At 35.3% G+C, this 17,845-nt stretch overlaps 1 protein-coding gene across 1 annotated transcript; it reads left to right on the forward strand.

Annotated features, from left to right (window-relative positions):
* The first annotated feature begins 452 nt into the window (after window positions 1-452).
* On the forward strand, window positions 453-17,726 carry LOC106062623 (protein GDAP2 homolog). Its single transcript, XM_056033527.1, has 13 exons — window positions 453-541; window positions 3,980-4,152; window positions 4,823-4,965; window positions 5,426-5,579; window positions 6,574-6,662; window positions 7,186-7,265; window positions 7,621-7,783; window positions 8,559-8,739; window positions 9,308-9,461; window positions 11,411-11,550; window positions 12,579-12,633; window positions 13,868-14,011; window positions 14,587-17,726. The coding sequence occupies exons 2-13, from the start codon at window positions 3,995-3,997 to the stop codon at window positions 14,632-14,634; spliced, it is 1,509 nt and encodes a 502-aa protein (XP_055889502.1). The 5' UTR covers window positions 453-541; window positions 3,980-3,994; the 3' UTR covers window positions 14,635-17,726.
* The last annotated feature ends 119 nt before the right edge of the window (window positions 17,727-17,845 follow it).

Here is a 17,845-nt window from a genome sequence, read left to right on the forward strand (position 1 = left end):
ATGCATTTTGATTTACTGATTTACTAAATCATTTAGCCATGCATATGTAATTGTAATATTTTAACATTACTTAGACTCTAGTCGCTAGTAGAGTAGTCTCAGTAGTGTGACAAGTGTCAGTGATAGAATGATAGAGTAAGAGTACTAAGACTAAGTCTACTAAGAGTCTAAGAGACTTAAGAGTCTAATTTTTCCAGTGACCTCTAGTCTACTTCTGTTACACTTTAGAAATTTAGATGTAGATCTAGATAATTACGTTGTATCTAAGGTTGTTTCCACTGAGCTCAATATTACCGTGCTGATGTATCTAAACATCATTCTGAAATAGACGTCTCTAAATCTAGATCTAGATCTACTACTCATCTAGTATGATCTAGAGATCTAAAATCTAAATAGACTTGTTTCTAGTGAAGCCTAAAAGTACTGATAGAGTACCTTCCCTTGACATGTCACATGATTTTGTTGTCTAAATGAAAACTATCTTACTATGCCAGACTATGGTGTAAATTTATCGACGATTTTCAATTTTACACGATAAAGAGTCAGTATTTTTGTTTCCTTTCAATAAAGTATAAGAATCTAGATGTAATTATAGTAAAAGCGTAAATATAATGGTAATATAGATTAAATATAAACTAGATTTATTATATGGTTGATGCACTGCAACAGCGTAAGTGCCGTAAGCCGTAGACGGTAGTACTGTATTGCCGTAGAACTAGAGTAGTAGTAGAAGGTCTCTGAAGGTAGAGTATATTATTACTATTACTAGACCTAGTAATATAAGTAATAGTATTACTATTAGTCTAGTAACTAGATCTAGATCTATCATAATCATTAGTATCATCTAGACGTCTAGTAGTCTACTAGATCATGATGTCCCCACAATGATGATGATCATCTACTCTAGTCTAGACAGTCTAGACACTTAAGACCTAGACTAGCTAGCCGTAGTGGCTAGCCCGCCGCTAGAGTTTACTAGAGTTACTTTAATACTTAGACTATTTAGACTAATGTCTAGTAAACTAGCTTGAAACTTCTACTTCTTCTTACACTAGTGTAACATTAGGATGATTAGCTACTAAGCTAGTAGTAGTAGTAGCTTGTCTAGAGACTAGAAGTAGAGTCTATACTCTAACATACTAAGTAACTTTGATAATAATTGATTATACTGTAATAGTTCTAGAGTCTAGAGTTACAGTCTTAACTACATAACTGACATAAGTTATACTAGATCTCTAAGTCAATCTAAAATCTGTGGCATTTTTTTTATGTCTCAAGAGACGATCTTTTCCCTTTGCAACTTCTTCTAGAACTCAGATTGTCAGATCTAAGTAACTAGTAACCATGCCATAAGTCATAGACTTGATAGACATAAAAGAGAGCACCTGGTCCAGTCCTGGTTGCTTTCGGCTTCAGAGTGAGACAGCTGGAGGTCACTCACAAAGTCTGCAGTATACACATTGAGACCAAAAGAAAATCCGCTGCCCAAGACAGACGCAGATGGCGAAAAGAAAATCTTAATCCACCACCGGCAGACAATGGTTATACTTGCCCTGGATGTGGCGAAATATGTAGGTCACAGCTGGGACTGTGTAGCCACAGGAAATACTGCATTCCTCATTAATCTTCAGACTCGAAGACAAGCTTTATTATTATTATTGTTTATCACGCACATTGTAGATCTAGTTGATTATACTAATTATATCTTATTTTAATTGTTGGTAACTTTTAATCATGTCATACTGTCATTCAAGCTACCTCAATTAGTGGTTTATTATATTATTGCTTGTGGGCCTGGTGGCCTAGGGGTTAAGTACTTGGCTTCCGAATTGAGATGTCTCAAGCTCAGATCTTGGTGAAGAAAGGGATTTTGAATTTCAGGATTTTTTGGGCTCCCTTGAGTCCACCTCCTCTTATGAGTACCTGAAATTATTTGGAGAAAGAAGAGCTGGTTGGTTGTTGTGCTTCTCTGGTCCACGCGGCTATGCTGCATGCTCCATGGACACAGAGTTAACAGAGATAAGTCGGACGTTCGAGGCTATTAGAGCCAGAATGACCCAACATGAAACTGGTGCCACTACCGTGATACTTCAATGAAGTCCAGTAGGGCGTCGCGCCGAAGGCGCCATTATCCTGTTGATGGTTAGAAAGGCTTTTATCCAACCACCAGGCCTGGACATGGGGCTCTTCACCCCTGTCCTGTCTGAGGGCACCCAACGGTAGGCAGCCATATTGGTTGACTGACTGGTAAAACCGGGCAGTGCCATGTACACAGCGCACCGTCCCCGGTCCTGGGTCCACTCGCTATAAGTGGCTGAGGACAGCGCTAACTGTGGGGAGCTTGTCTCATATTCCTATACTGTAACCGCCACTGTTCCGTGCAGGGACCGCCACTCCAGCCACGGGTCTGATGACGACCCCCTTGTGGAACGGCGTGGCGGACTTTTTGGACTGGGTTCCGGGCGTTCTTTCCATCCCAACCTCGAGTGAGAGAAAAAAAACAAAAGCTCACCCAAGGAAGCCCGGCCGGGCCTGGTTTGCTACTCGTACTTAGCCTATCTAGTATCCACCCACTAGACGTATCCACCGGAGGGCCACGCTGAGGCGACGGGTAGCGAATTCCTCCGGACTACCGTGGTACTAATTACCGACTCTCTCTCCAGTCTCCTAGCTATGGGTGGGGGAGGGTCACCCATAATAGAAGAGGCAGTCAGCATCGCAGATAACATCCGCCGAGCTATTGGAGCTGTCGTTTTCATGCAGTGGGCGCCCTCAAATTGCAGCGTGAAGGACAATGAAACAGCAGACACCCTCGCAAGGGAGGGTGCTTTGGCAGCGACACACCTCGAAGCACCAAGCATGTACGTACAAGCAACGGCACAAATCTGAGCACTCATTCAAGAGAAGTGATTAAAATCCTGGGAGGAATCTGATAGAGCGCGTGGTGTCTTGCAGCACATGCATCACCCAGATCGCGACGATCCATGGTGGCGACTGAGGAGGTCAGAGCAGACAATTATTGCGCAGTGCAGGACAGAACATTGTCCTGGTTCCGTCCGAACTTTGACTCCCGATGCCGTCACTGTGGAGAGAGAGTCAAAACAGTGTCGCACTTTTTGTACGAGTGTCCCCAGCTCCACAAGCTAAGGGCGGACGTGTCTGAGCAGTCACTCAACTTGTATGGTAGCTATGAGGCACTAAGCCGAACGGCCAAGTTTCTTGCCAGAGCACTATGGGAGGATTAAGTCCTTCCTGCTCTGTTTTTTCAATAGGAGTTCATCTCAGGTCATTGTGCTGGCCATATGAAACCCTCATAAACTGTGTGCCTTAGAAACTGATGACATATGCATTATGTGCCCCATTGATCGCATGGTCTAAAAGGAGTACTTTAATTATTATCATACTACTACTTGCACATAGGTGATTTTTTTTCTTCCACTAGATGTGGCAAAATATGTAAGTCATAGCTGGGGCTGTGTAGCCATGGGAAATGCTGCATCCCTCATTAATCTTCTCACTCAAAGACAAGCCGTATTATTATATTATTAATTTATTTCATCACTGAATTTCTGTGATTGAGTTTGAAGGTCAAATTACAACTTTTGTAAGAAATATAAAACACTACAGGGGTTTGATTTATTTCAATAAATTATGAAGGAAAACTGGGTTATAAATCGTTTTATTAGTAGGAAGAATTAATTGAACATTTTAAAGTAAGGCATGCCAGTAAAAAAATTAGGTAATAGTCCTTAATACTAATCTCAAGGATACAAAACACTACCTGATCACCATATTAAATACTTGAAGTGTTAGTATGTATAATAAATCATTCTGGTAGAGTTGTGATTTCAATTAAATCATTCTGGTAGAGTTGTGATTTCAATAACTACAAATCAAAACCTTTAAAATAGACACTTTAAACAAACAAATTTTGAAACAAAATATAAATAATTAAAAATTCTTTTCTTTGTCAACATAGGCCTGATAGATCAGAATGGAGGTCTTAGGGCAGCGCCATGAGTTAGTGGAACCTTCACAATTAACCCGGTGGAATTTCACCAAATTACTGGGACAGCCAAAAGAATATGATCCCATGGAAGAAAGATCACCATTTCCTTGGAGAAACGATTTAAATGCAAAAATTGTTCTATGGTATGTCAAAAATGTTTATATAATGTGCATAGTCTTTTTTTTCTTCTCCTCATTTCCATTCTGGCCATTCTTAATGTCCTACACATTTTAAAGCAGCCTTTTCAACCTTTTATGCTCGGCGACCCTTTTTACAATCCCCCACTCTGCCACGACCCCCCCTCCCCCCGCATACACACACACAGCAATAGAAGAGTAGACAAAAACAATCCAATTTTTCAATGGTCTTTGGTGACCCCTGGCAAATCGTCAATCGACCCCCAACTGGGTCACGACACATAGTTTGAGAACCCCTGTTTTAAAGCTTTGAGTGGAGAATAATCAAAGAACAGGATTTTTTGTTTTTCTAATTATTCTTTGTATTTTTTGGCCATTTCTATTAGATGTAAATCTAGATCTTTCAGCTGTAAGTGTGAACAAAAGTTTGAAAGTGACTATGCTTTATGTTACTAGTATAGCTCTGACAAAATGAGTTAAAGGCGTTCTTTGAGTTGACATAGTGGTGATTTGAAATTTAAGATAAATACTATTAAAACAATCAGAGTTTTAAAAAAACACTGTTTAAACAATTAGTGGTTGAAGTAAACACTGTTTAACTTACTTTCTAAATTTTTTTGTTTGTTTTCTTGTCATATTAATTTAGCAACAAATTGTGTTTTGTTTGTCCTCTTAGGAATGGAAATATTACCACATTAAATGTCCATGCAATCACACATGCCACCAATGAACATATGAATGATCGTAACCTTATGAGTGAAGAGCTGTTTAAACAAGGTGGACCTGGTCTTGTTAAGGAAGTCAGGGAAGATCTGCGAGGTAGTTTTATTATCTATTCACTTTTGTTTGTCTTTTTGAGGCTTTCTTTCCCTATTAAATTTCCTGTTTTTATCTTTATATGTCAGGTTTAAAAAATTTTAATTTCTCATATTGCATGCTATAAATCTACAAAAAATGTATTGACCTGTTTGTTTTAACTCTTTCTCTCCATAATTATTTTCCACGTTATGATTAAGCTTCAATAAAGTTTTCGTTTTTATCAGAAAATGTTTGATTTGGTATAGAATTAAAGGGAATGCATGCTCTTTTTATATAAGACAAAGTAAGGTTTATATAAAACTTTAATTTAATTTAATGAATTCAAATCATGATGATATCATCAACTAGGAGAGAAAGAGTTAATAAACAGGAATTTATATGTCCAGTAAACTTCAGTATCTTTACTTTTATTGCCATGTTAGTTATATTAAGCTAATTGGAAATGTTTATTTTTTTTTAGTTTGTAAAACAGGAGAAGCCAAACTTTCAAAAGGTCATAATCTTCCAGCTCGGTATGTCATCCATTCTGTTGGTCCCCGCTACAACCTAAAGTATGTGACAGCAGCGGAGAGTGCATTGTTTAGTTGTTATCGCACAATTTTACAAATTTGCAAGTAAGCTGCTACATATCAATATAACAATGGAATTGAGTGTAAATTTGTTTAGGCATTTTCAGAAGTTCAATCTGATGGCCCAATATCCAGTTGTATGCCAGAGATCCTTGTTTAGGAAAAAAAAAAAAAAAAATTATCCTCCAAGTAGAACTCAAGAAAATATTTAACCCACACTATATATGAAGCATTATAAACATTATAATCCAAATTCAAAAATAAATTCATGCTAGTAGATTGAACATGAAGCTTAAAACTTAAATACTGAACAGATATATACAAGTTTTTTTTGGGGGGGGGGGGGGGTGAGGGCGGTGGGTGAGTGTTTAAGCGCTTGGCTTACGAATCTGGGGTCCTGGGTTTGAATCTAGGTCAAGACTGAGATTTTGAATTTCAGTATTTTTAGCTTGCCCCTGAGACTGCCTAACTCTAATGAGCACCTGACTTTATTTGGTCATTGTGCTGGCCACATAACACCCTGCTCGTTAACCGTTGTCCATTGAAACAGGTGGCTTAACATCATCTGCCCTATTACTATAGATTGCAAGGTCTGAAAGGGGGGACTTTACTTTGCTTTTAGATATAACTCTTCAGACCAAAAGTTCAAGAATGTACTCTTACAGAAAATGAATCATTTCCCTTTCTTTCATTTACTCTTCTGTATAGAAGCTTTGAGAATCTAATGTATTCATAAACTTCATTGATTACAATTTTCTTGGGACCCTGACGCATACACCACATGACAATATCATCAATCAAAGTGTATGTAAATAAAAACAGATGTAAAAGTTGACCTTGCTACACCTTTGTCAGTGCTTTTCTATGCTTATGGGAAGAAAAACATTTGATTAGGCTTTGAATTATTTGTCTTCTTGGACTTGAAAGGAAATCATTTCTTTAAAAATTTGCCTAGATTAGGATGTTAACTTTTATTTATTTTTTTTAACAAGAGAAACATTTTGATTTATATGATCATGTACAAACATTGTTTCATCAGAGAGGCTGAAATCCGTACATTAGGTCTTGGAGCCATTCACTCAGCACGGAGAAACTATCCCCCAGATAAAGGAGCTCATATAGCTATTAGTAAGTACACGAATGTACCGGTATACATTTCAGCATTTATTATTCAGCTTCAGATTTTCTATTCTCCGTCTGCGTCTATCCTCTATGGTCTCTAATGTGTATCCCGCGGCTTTTGTGAGTGACCTCCAACTGTCTTGTTCTGAAGCCACATGCAACCAGGTACGCTCTTCTATCTCAGCTAAGGTAAGCCAGGGCCTAAGCTGGTCTTTAAAGTGTTTCCATGGGGCAATGGTTATGTTTGCTGGGATGTGGCAAAATATGTAGCTCACAGCTCAGGCTGCGTAGGCATAGGAAAAAATGCATCCCTCATTAATATTCGGATTCGAAGACTAGCCTTATTATTCAGCTTAGATTCAGTTTAACTACATTTTATCAGGACAAAAAGTCTTGCTTATCAATTAAGGGAGAATGAAGAATTTAAAAAAGTAATTGTTATAAATAATAGACATAGACATAAATTATAAATATATCTTTTTGTAGTGTTTATTTTACATATATATATATCCTTTTTTATTTTTTACAGGAACTGTTAGACGTTTCTTAGAAAAATTTCCAGAATCATTTGACCTTATTATATTTGTATGTAGTCATCAAGAAATATTTGTAAGTCTTACAATTTAAAGTACCGGGTATTTAAAAATTAAAGACACTGAAAACCAATCAGGTTATTGTCTAGAATGTTTTCTAGTTCACAGATTATTTCTAACCTATCAAAGTAAATCTAAATTTATTCTTCAATATCATCAGTTAAAAAAAGTTTCACTAGGATAAAAACAAGTATGCTTACCAAAAAGAAATCATTTATTTTACAAATAAAATTTGATGTGTATTTCTTTTTGTCATTTCTTAAGTAGATCAAATTGTTTATAGTACTGTTCTTGTATTTTTATATCTTGAGTTTCTTTTTAAAGCTTTTTTGCTTTGCTAAAACGAAGTCACAACGTTTCTTTCTCTCCAGGATATTTATTCCAAAATCCTTCCTTTATACTTCCCTCGTGATTCTAGTGAAGAGGAGTATGCCTTTGATAACTTGCCCAGTGACATTGGTAATGGAGATGGAGAGCCTGTGATTAAAGAGAGACAAATCCGAATCATTGATAAACCAACATTTGCTGCTTTAAGTAGGTCTATAGTTTTGCTTGTTCACACACTTATTATTGCCAATCAAAACGATATTGATTTGTAATGTTTCTTTGTTAAGAGCATGTTTTTTTTTTTAGCTTAAGCTCTCCAATGACTTTTTCCTGTCTCATTGAAGACATTGGATGCCAAGCAAGTAAAAGTTGTTCCCCTTTCAGACCCTCTGATCTATAGGGCAGATGATGTAGAGGTCATCTGTTTCTGTGGCCCATGGTTAACGAGGGTCTCATGTGGCCAGCTCAACGAACAACTGCCTTTACTTTTTCCTTAACTCAAGTCAGGTACCCATTAGAGTTGTGTAGACTAAGGGACGCCCTAAAAATTCAGAAATTCAAAATCCCAGTCTTCATCCAGGTTTGAAGCCAGGACCCCAGGTTCAGAAGCTAAGTGTTTAACCATTCAGCCACCGCAACCTAAAAAATACTAAAGGACAGAAGACAAAGTAAAATTATGAATAAAAAAAAAAATTAACCAGATTACAAATACAAAATCACAACCAAATATGATACTCGGAAAGACACATTTCTTATTCCACATGCTAAAACAAATTAATGTAAGTGCTATTTCTTTCCTAGTGCCATTATAGCATGAAATGGTTTGCTTGAATCAGCCTTGAAAACCAACGGCTTATTAGAGTTCAAGTCTCAACGTGGTTAACACTTGAATACATTTTGGTCATGGTATTCTTTTTTTTGAAGGAACATCTGCAATGTATAAGATATTTAAGTTAAGATATTTTTAAAATGTGTCTCTTAGGGGCAGGCAACGAGGACTTTGAACAAACTATTGACCTCAACAAAGAGTTTGCACAGTCCATGGAAGCAGATGTTGGACACCATCCCTTTGCAACCATGGAAGAAAATCCCGATAAGGTCAAGGCCAGTAGAATGCTTAGAACAAATACTGAGGAAATTAGGAAACTAGAAGCCAAGAAAAGGTAACTCTTATTGCATCGTTAGTGGCACAACATTTCTAAAGTCTAATAGCACCATAGCTCATAGGTGGTGGTGAACTATACACCATAGCTCATAGTAGGTGGTTAACTGTGCACCATATCTCATAGTTAGTGGTTAACTGTGCACCATAGTCCATAGTCAGTGGTTAATTGTGCACCATAGTCCATAGTCAGTGGTTAACTGTGCACCATAGCCCATAGTCAATGGTTAACTGTGCACCATAGTCCATAGTCAGTGGTTAACTGTGCATCATAGTCAATGGTTAACTGTGCACCATAGTCAGTGGTTAACTGTGCACCATAGTCAGTGGTTAACTGTGCACCATAGTCAGTGGTTAACCAGACTTGAACTGCCTTTATTCTAATTAGTCACCAAGAATATAAAAAACTATTCAATTTTTTTTAAAGAAGTAACAAAAGCCAGTTTGTTTTTAAGTTTCCTTTTCAGCCAACCTAAAATGTGATTATGTAATTAATTTCTTTTATTCTTACAGTTATGTTAAACTAGTTTTAAAAAAATAAATGTCAGTAACGTTGTATATCTATCTAGGTATGAAATATTGCTCAGGAGAGCCAAGACAGAAGACCTGACAGAGATAGCTGCCTTGCATTGTATATTCCGTACAGGTGTTGACAGACTTGGTCGTCCTATTGTGGTGGTGGTTGGCAAAAATTATCCAGCGCACATGGCAGATCCAGAAAAGGTCAGTTTTTAAGTTTCAATTTAATTTTTAATTATAGCTCAAGCATATACGGGTCACACCATTGTTTGGTAGACTGTGACATTGTTTGGTTGAGAACCACGAGATATGTGAGTTTACGAAGAATAAGTTATCCCACGTGAAATAGGGGTCTTCACAGTGGCAATCAAGGGGTACTGGTCACATGATTGGACAGACCACATGGGCAAAGGAAGTCCACACTATGATGTATTAGGAGATAGACATGTTCTGTATTTTAGACAAAAGTCTTAGTATTTATGTGCTTGAAGAATTCACTGGAATTGTAATATTAATTTGTGTGAAATATTCTATACTATTATGTGAAGGCTGAAGTTGCCAATTTATGTTATGAAGTATTTGTGTAATAAAAACCATGTCTGCTAACTCTGAAGTCTGTTAATAAATATACATGTAGTATCTTAGAACTTAGTAGATAAAGTGGTTCACATGCACTACATAAAATTTAGTGCATGTACAAAGATATTTAATCAATGAGACAAGAACACTATAATAATACCAGAAGAGGTATTTACATCACACAAGGAGCAGACCAAATCCAGTAATATCAAGCGCTACAATACTCAGAGACATCTCTTAATGCTGGAAAAAGAAAGCTTTGTTGTTTTAATCTAAAAGGTGTCGTCTTAACAAAAACTTCAGTTGATGACTCTTAGAAAAGATTGTAGGGAAATAAAGCTTCAGTTGATGACTCTGTCTTAGAAAAGATTGTAGGGAAATAAAGCTTCAGTTGATGACTCTGTCTTAGAAAAGATTGTAGGGAAATAAAGCTTCAGTTGATGACTGTCTTAGAAAAGATTGTAGGGAAATAAAGCTTCAGTTGATGACTCTGTCTTAGAAAAGATTGTAGGGGATTATTTTAGCACAATGTCTGACAAGTCATGCTGACAATGTACCTGATGGAAAACATGAAAATACAATCAGGGTGAAGGATTGTAAGTTTCCTCGTGTAACACGCTGAATGTGTAATGCTGTAGATTCTGGCTAGAAGAAGAAGAAGAAGTAATGCTGTAGAATGCTGGGTTCCTGTGTCCTGGAGCCACACCTAACACGGAACAAACTTAAACAGTACAGATTGACGTGAACCAAATTTAGCAGACAAATATGACGTTTATTCAGTAATAACAATGTACAGCAACTGTGTAGTAGTTACACCAAGATAATCCAACGTATTGAAATATAATTACATCGGCATCACAGGGGTGTCAAATATACTGAGTCCTTTAGAATATGTGTATATGCTGCCTTACTATTAACTCATCACAGCGGGTAACAATAAACTTCAATAACATGTATCCAGCTCCAAGTACAGAAAGCAACTACTAAAAAGTATGTGTACTGTCTCCAATCCCATGAACGACTCCAACTGACCAAAAGTGAATTAAGTCATTCTTTCTTCCTCTTTCTATGTATGAGGTTTCTCTTGCTTTTCACCTTCTTGACCCAAGGTGAACAAATAACAGGCAATGTCAAGCGAGACTGTGACACCATGACCTGGTGTTTAAAATAATGCAGATAAGATTTGCCATTATAAAAATGAAAATTGGAATGTGTTTCTTCACTGGTCATCTATTTGCTTCTGTCTGCAAACATTCAACAAAATAACTGGGAATTAGACTAGCAACTCGTTTTATTGTTCTCATCTCCAAAACCTTATATGTTTATATTTGACAGAATATCATTTTAAAGATAATTATAATCACTTCAGGAAATCATAAGCTAGTATCATATTTTATAGAGTATTATTTTTAGAGCCATTGATTAAGTTGAACATGTTGTTTGTCAGTTATCACTATGAGAACATACACAAGACCAACATCTTTCGAATGCAAGAAATAGTTTCTTAATTCAGCATTTGCAGATGTTCATTCTTACAAAAAAGGGAATTAAATGATTGTGATATTGCTCCACAGACGTTACTGTACATGATTAGAATAATGGACCCTGTAGTCGAGACAGATTATGTTATTGTTTACTTTCACACACTCACCTCAGGCAAAAATCAACCAGCCATGGCTTACTTGAAGATGGTCTACAGTCTACTAGATTACAGGTAAACAGTTTGTCATTTGCTTTTTAAATAGTTAGCTTATGTTTGGGTATCAACAAAAAAAAAGAGTAGAATGTGGGTGAAATAGAAAGAGAAAACTTGTCTGAGAATCTCTAGTACTTGTTAGATTAGAGCTTACTTGTATGTGTATCTATGGCCACCTTCAAGTCCTTGCATTAGCTATGGTTGGAACAAAGTCTCCCAGACTGCAGTTACCCTCCTCTCCCTAGAGCTGATGATCCATAGGAACAGCAGGTGCTGATACAGTTCTGGATCTGCAGTGTCATAGCTTCTGCCAAGGTGTTGCACTGTGTGCTGCTAATAGCTTAAGGGTTGTAGGATCTTGATTTTTAACTCCCGAAACCTTTCCCATGTTTGGTTATAGCCCCAAGGCAGCAGAGGTTTGGATCCAGAGTTTTCCTTTTCTTAGGTGGAAACCCAGCCAAGGCTAATGAGATGATTCACTTTGACTTTTAACTGATCGTTTTAAGAGATAATGAAACGGCTCATTAATATTTAATACAATGAAAGAAGATTCTCAAGTCTCAAATTTGTATTTTCTGTAACACTGTAAACTATAGATACTAAATAAAGAGGAAATTGGCTTTTGTTAGTGTCATGCAAGAAACCATATCAGTTGTAAAAGCTACAGCTTTTTTTTTTTACTGGGACTGCCATTTTTCTGTTTTGTTTTAGCCATGCAGTCATGCAAATATGTTGCAATGGCTTTTGTTTGTCAGATTGATTTGATTTTTATATTTGTGTATTTTATCCTGTATGTGACTTTAAGCTTTAGTCTTGATAAATTCTAAAAGATATTTTCTTGCTAGTGAAATCAATAGTAACAGTTAAAACAGAGTATAGACACTTTTTCTTTCTTTTCAGTATTTCTTCTACATTTGATTATCTTTACACTTATTGATTTTTACATGTATTATTTAGTAGTTAATTTATTAATGTATTTATGTATTAAAATTGTGGGTTCTTTTTTTGGTCAGAGAAATGCACATTTTTTTGTTTCTTTCCTTCAGATATAGAAAAAATTTAAAACATTTCTACATTGTCCATCCAACATGGTGGTCAAAGGTAAGACTATTACACTTACAACTACTCTTACATAATAAAGCTGGACAAGACTTTATATAGAAAAGAATTCTAGGAAAACTAATTTGTGTGAGTGGATTCAAAGGAAGTCAGAAACTAGAAACTATTTGAAACTGGATGAGATAAATTCTTTAAGTATGATCACAGTGAACATTTAACAGTTGCAACTGGGTGATATTTTACCAAGTAACTCTTTCTCTCCTAATCGACGATACCGTCGTTGATTTGACCTCATTAAATTAAATAAATGTTTATTTTTATAAACATGACTCTTGTGTTATATAGCAAGGGCATGCATTTTCCTTTAATTCTATCCCGAATACAACATTTTCTGATAACAAACAACAAAGCTATTGAATCTTTATCATAACATGGTAGTGAATTAGTAATGTGCAGAAATTTTATTTATTAAATTTATTTATTAATTTATTCGAAACGTGGAAAAATATAACGGAGAGAAAGAGATACTTGACAACTGTACCTTTTACAAACATCAAGGTTTATTAACTAGATGGGGAGAACTTGTCTCTTGTCTTAGCATCAAAATCCAGTCTTGTTTGTCACTTCCTACAATCAGGTGTGAATTTTGTGCTATTAAGAGCTTCTGGTTTTTAGATTCTCTTTTCTTAATACAATACCAACATGCCTCACTCATCTGGAACACTTGAAGTCTTTGAAGACAAAATGTTATCTTTGCTTAAAGTCCTTCAAGGAGAACATGTTTTCTAAAATACTATGATTGTTTTCAGTATGGTTTTGTACTCAGCACCCAAAGTTAAACTTTTTATAAAATTGTAAAAATTGTTAATGCTCTAGTGAGATCATAGACATTAAACAAATCCACACTTGGACATTGCTAAAAAAGCTATAATGATTTAAAGCATAAAAAGATCACCCTACTCTTCATGATGTTAACATTTGACCATCACAAAGAAGATCTAAGGCACTGATCAAACAAAAAAATATAGACACAAAAACTCTTTTGTTCCTTTGGCAATTATATTGTTGAACAATATATAACTAACTGTTGTAAATTTTGGATGTAATGTTAAAGAGAAACTGAGATATGAACGTATATCTTGGGGACTATAGTACAAATGTTTGCTCTAATCTTGTATTGTTTTTTTGTAATGCATAATTGTAAAATAAATTCCCTCACTGATAATAAAGATTATTGTTATTATTATTATTATTATTATTATGTTTCATTTCCCAGCTGGCAGTCTGGTTCTTCACCACCTTCACTGCATCTGACATCAAACACAAAGTGCATAACCTAAAAGGTGTGCAGTACCTGTACACAAAGATGAACCCGGACCAGATAGATGTACCACCATTTGTACAGGAGTATGACATCAAGGTAGTGTTCGTAAAGAGATACATTTATTACCTCTTTGTCCTTATTAGAAGCAGAACATTAGGTCAACTGGTTTTGTGATTGTCATGGCGAAAGTGGTGGGTTCAAATATGAAGTCTGTGAATCTTTAAACGTGATTTATGATAATGTTCAAAAACCTCCAACATTTCCTCAAATGATTGGGTTTTGCTCTGGCCACATAAGATTCTCGAGAACCCTTAGTCCTTGATCTATCCCATTGAACTTAAGGTTGCAAATGGAACTTCACTGAATTGAATGAAATGTTTCAATCTTTTAATGTTTCACCAGCGCACATCATCAATCAAAGAAACATTTAAAATCATTTTTCCCTCAAAGTTGAAGTGTACTGACATCTTTTGTACAATATTTAATGCTTATGTTTAATACCTATGAAAGAAAAATATAGTTATCAATTTTACACTGAATAATTTCCAAAAAAAGAAACTTTACGATCTCTAGTTAACACTTTTGAATGGTGCTTACTAGAACACATTTCTTAAGAAATTTTTTTAATTAGAATTCTAAATGTTTGATTAAAATGAATGTTTATTTTCCAGGTCAACGGCCCAAGATATGTTGTACAGGATGATCATGATGGTCTTTAAATAAATGCAGTCATAAGGACTGGACAATTTTAGACCCTGTTGCTGACCTGTTTCTATTTTGCCATTTCAAGTCTGATGGAATCAACGAATTTATTGGAATAGAAAGTTGTTTTGTGATATTTATTTTCTTTGTACATTCATCAATGAAAAACTGACTTTAAGAAATTTCAATGCCTTCACTTTGAACACTTTTTGTTTTAGTTTTTTAAAATTTCAGTTGAACTTTTTCAGCCATTTCTTCAAAACAATTTTATTCAAACAGTACTTTGTCTTTAAAAGTCAAACAGTTTTTGTGATGGGAATGATTATAACCTCCTCTAGATGCTGGCATTTTCTATAAAAGTTCTGTTCATTTCTAAGTATCTTCTGTTTAAAGAAAAGTTTAACCCCAAAACAATTTCATGTTTATTTTCATTTTAAAAAACATTTCAGTGTGAGTCCAGTTTATTAAGAATGAGATGGAAGAGACTCATTGAGGTCTTTGTATTGATTGTTTAAAGTGTAATTGTCAATGCCGTCATACACAACGCTTGTTGCTTAATGTCCATTACAACAATGGAAGCATGAAGCTAAAAAAAATCGTATGCATCACCACACTGAATGGCTGCCTGGTTGTGTGATATGCATTCTGGACTGTCATTTCGATAGTCTCAGGTTTGAACTCTGGCTGCTGTCCTTCCTTCCCGTCACCTTGTGAAGGTTTAGACTTGGATGTAATCATCTTCAAATCTGGAGGAACATCCAAAATATGTACAAATAAATCTTCTAGATTTTAGGTCTGCTTTTATTCTGGTTTATGAAAGTAGATCTATGTCTATATTGTCAAAGTAATTTTTTTAAATATAAAATAGAAAACTGTTCATACAAAAGAAGGAAATTATTTATATTTTTTATTAGCAGAAGTGAGATACAAGGCTATTGGTAATTTCTTTTATCTGAAAAACATGACCAGGAAATTCAGTGATGGTTAAAATTCTTTTAAAAAATGTTATGTTGATTTCAACATTTTCATTTTGTTTGTAAATTTTCTGTTTTGGCAGATAATGGATAGTTTCATTCCCTCTGTGGAGCGGTGTATTAGAAGTATCGCATTTTCTTCAAGAGTTGACTTGAAAGTACTGTTGTACTTTAGGTCCATACAAAACACATAATAAGGATAGGTGGTAATGATTTATATAATTTTCAATGTTGTATTGAAAAATTTTAAAATTTAGCTGTCATGTTTTTTTAGAATTAAAATTGCTGACCCACTAGCATGATTTGTCAAAATTTTCCAACTTGATTAGTCAAAAAAAAAATTAAATATATATTTGATTTAAATATAGTGTAACTGCACCTCATTCTCTCTCTTTTTTTTTTCCCATAGCCTATTGTAGCAAACAAGCTTTTCAGCATATTTTTAAAACAAATTTGTGCCCTTCCAATGATAACATTTCTTTGGTTATTAGCTTAGAAGCTTAGCCTAATAACTTTTTCAGGCATCATGGAATTTGCCTTTGTACTAGATCTAGGATCTTGTCAGATATTAAAGCTGTCAATCTTGTGTCACAGAGGCAGCCTTAGAAGTGTGAAGGGCCCTGGAGGATTGTCATATCAGGGCCACAAATGTTTGTACAATGGGCTTACATTCAGGACCAGATCTAGACTTGAAAAGGTTCTAAGCCATTTGAGATATGGGGCCCTTTACATGTCCATATATTTGTTACATTTGGTTTTCAAATATTTATAAGGTTTAAGTGATACACATCAACAAATATATAGATAGTGAAATAAAACATCTTTAAAAGAAATTATACAAACATCAGTAAACTGCTGCTCTACCTACAAGATTCAGAGAATGACCAGCACATGATATATCTCTAGCTTACTTGTATAGTAATTGTATTGCCAGTGCTGCTATTTTTTATTTATCTGTTTTGCTAGTTGGCAGTTGATTGTTGAGCCATGTTTTCTTGTAAGATATCTTACAGAAGCTGTTCTACACTCTTCAATAATATTTTTTGCTTACCTTTGTATCTAGACCTATTGGCAGAGATATCATATGACGTATACTTTGACTTTGCACTCATTTGTAGATAGTTGTGCATCATCTTAGTCATATTTCCCTTGTGTGGCTACCCATATGTAGGAAAGTTAAGGAGCTCAGCATCTGGTGAAACATATCTCTCAATGACAGTGTGCTGATGAAAATGGGGCCAATCTGGAGTGGAATCGAGAAATAAACTAAATTACCCTGCAGTTCTTAAATCATCCATGATTGAGTCTTTTACTTCATGTGCCATAATTTGGATAAATTCATTGCAGATTGTTCTTTTAGAAACACAAGATATGATCCCAGACTCTTTATTCTCAAATTTTTTTTTTTTCATATGGCTTGCTAGAAAAGGATCAAATTTTGATACACATTTGAGTCATCCAAGGTAGTTTCCATTGTGAGAAGAATCAAATGTTTCTTTATCTATCCTAAAAGGTTAACCGCGCTCTGCCATAGTAATTGTATTGCCACAATTCATTCAAGAACATTTAGCCAGTGCTGCTATTTTTTATTTATCTATTTTGCTAGTTGGCAGTTGATTGTTGAGCCATGTTTTCTTGTAAGATACCTTACAGAAGCTGTTCTACAGTCTACATTGCTTCGAATTATATAAGTGTTGTGCCCATCACAAAATCCATCAGGTGATATTTTTGTAGAAGTTGAAAAAGAGTTTAGCCGTGAAACATTAAGCACCACCAGTTGCTGGCATATTAAGTAACCATTTTCTGCAATATATTTCTTCATTAGTTCATTTGGGATAGAACAAAATCTTAGAGCATTGACTTTGTCTTGGTTTGCAAAAAAATTATTTTTTATCAGCCAGTTGATTACTGACATTCTGACAGACCTTTTTCTACCCAGTGTAAAATCTCATTTTAAGTTTATCCCATGACTGACCCTGTCTGGGTGTTGGGTTCATCATGCTCCTTATCTTTGTTAAAAAAATGTTCTCATTTTGTTAACATGTGAAGCTTTTCTTCAGCTCTCCTTTGTTGTCCTTTTTTGGGCTCTATTTTTATAACTTCCAGTTGGCATCTTGCTATAACTTCCAGTTGACATCTTGCAAACAGTTAATAACAGCTATTTTTATAACTTCCAGTTGGCATCTTGCTATAACTTCCAGTTGACATCTTGCAAACAGTTAATAACAGCACATTTTTATCATGCAAAGTCTGC

The sequence above is a fragment of the Biomphalaria glabrata genome, chromosome 6 (genome assembly GCF_947242115.1).
Source record: "Biomphalaria glabrata chromosome 6, xgBioGlab47.1, whole genome shotgun sequence".
In the NCBI taxonomy this organism is placed as follows: Eukaryota; Metazoa; Mollusca; class Gastropoda; family Planorbidae; genus Biomphalaria; species Biomphalaria glabrata.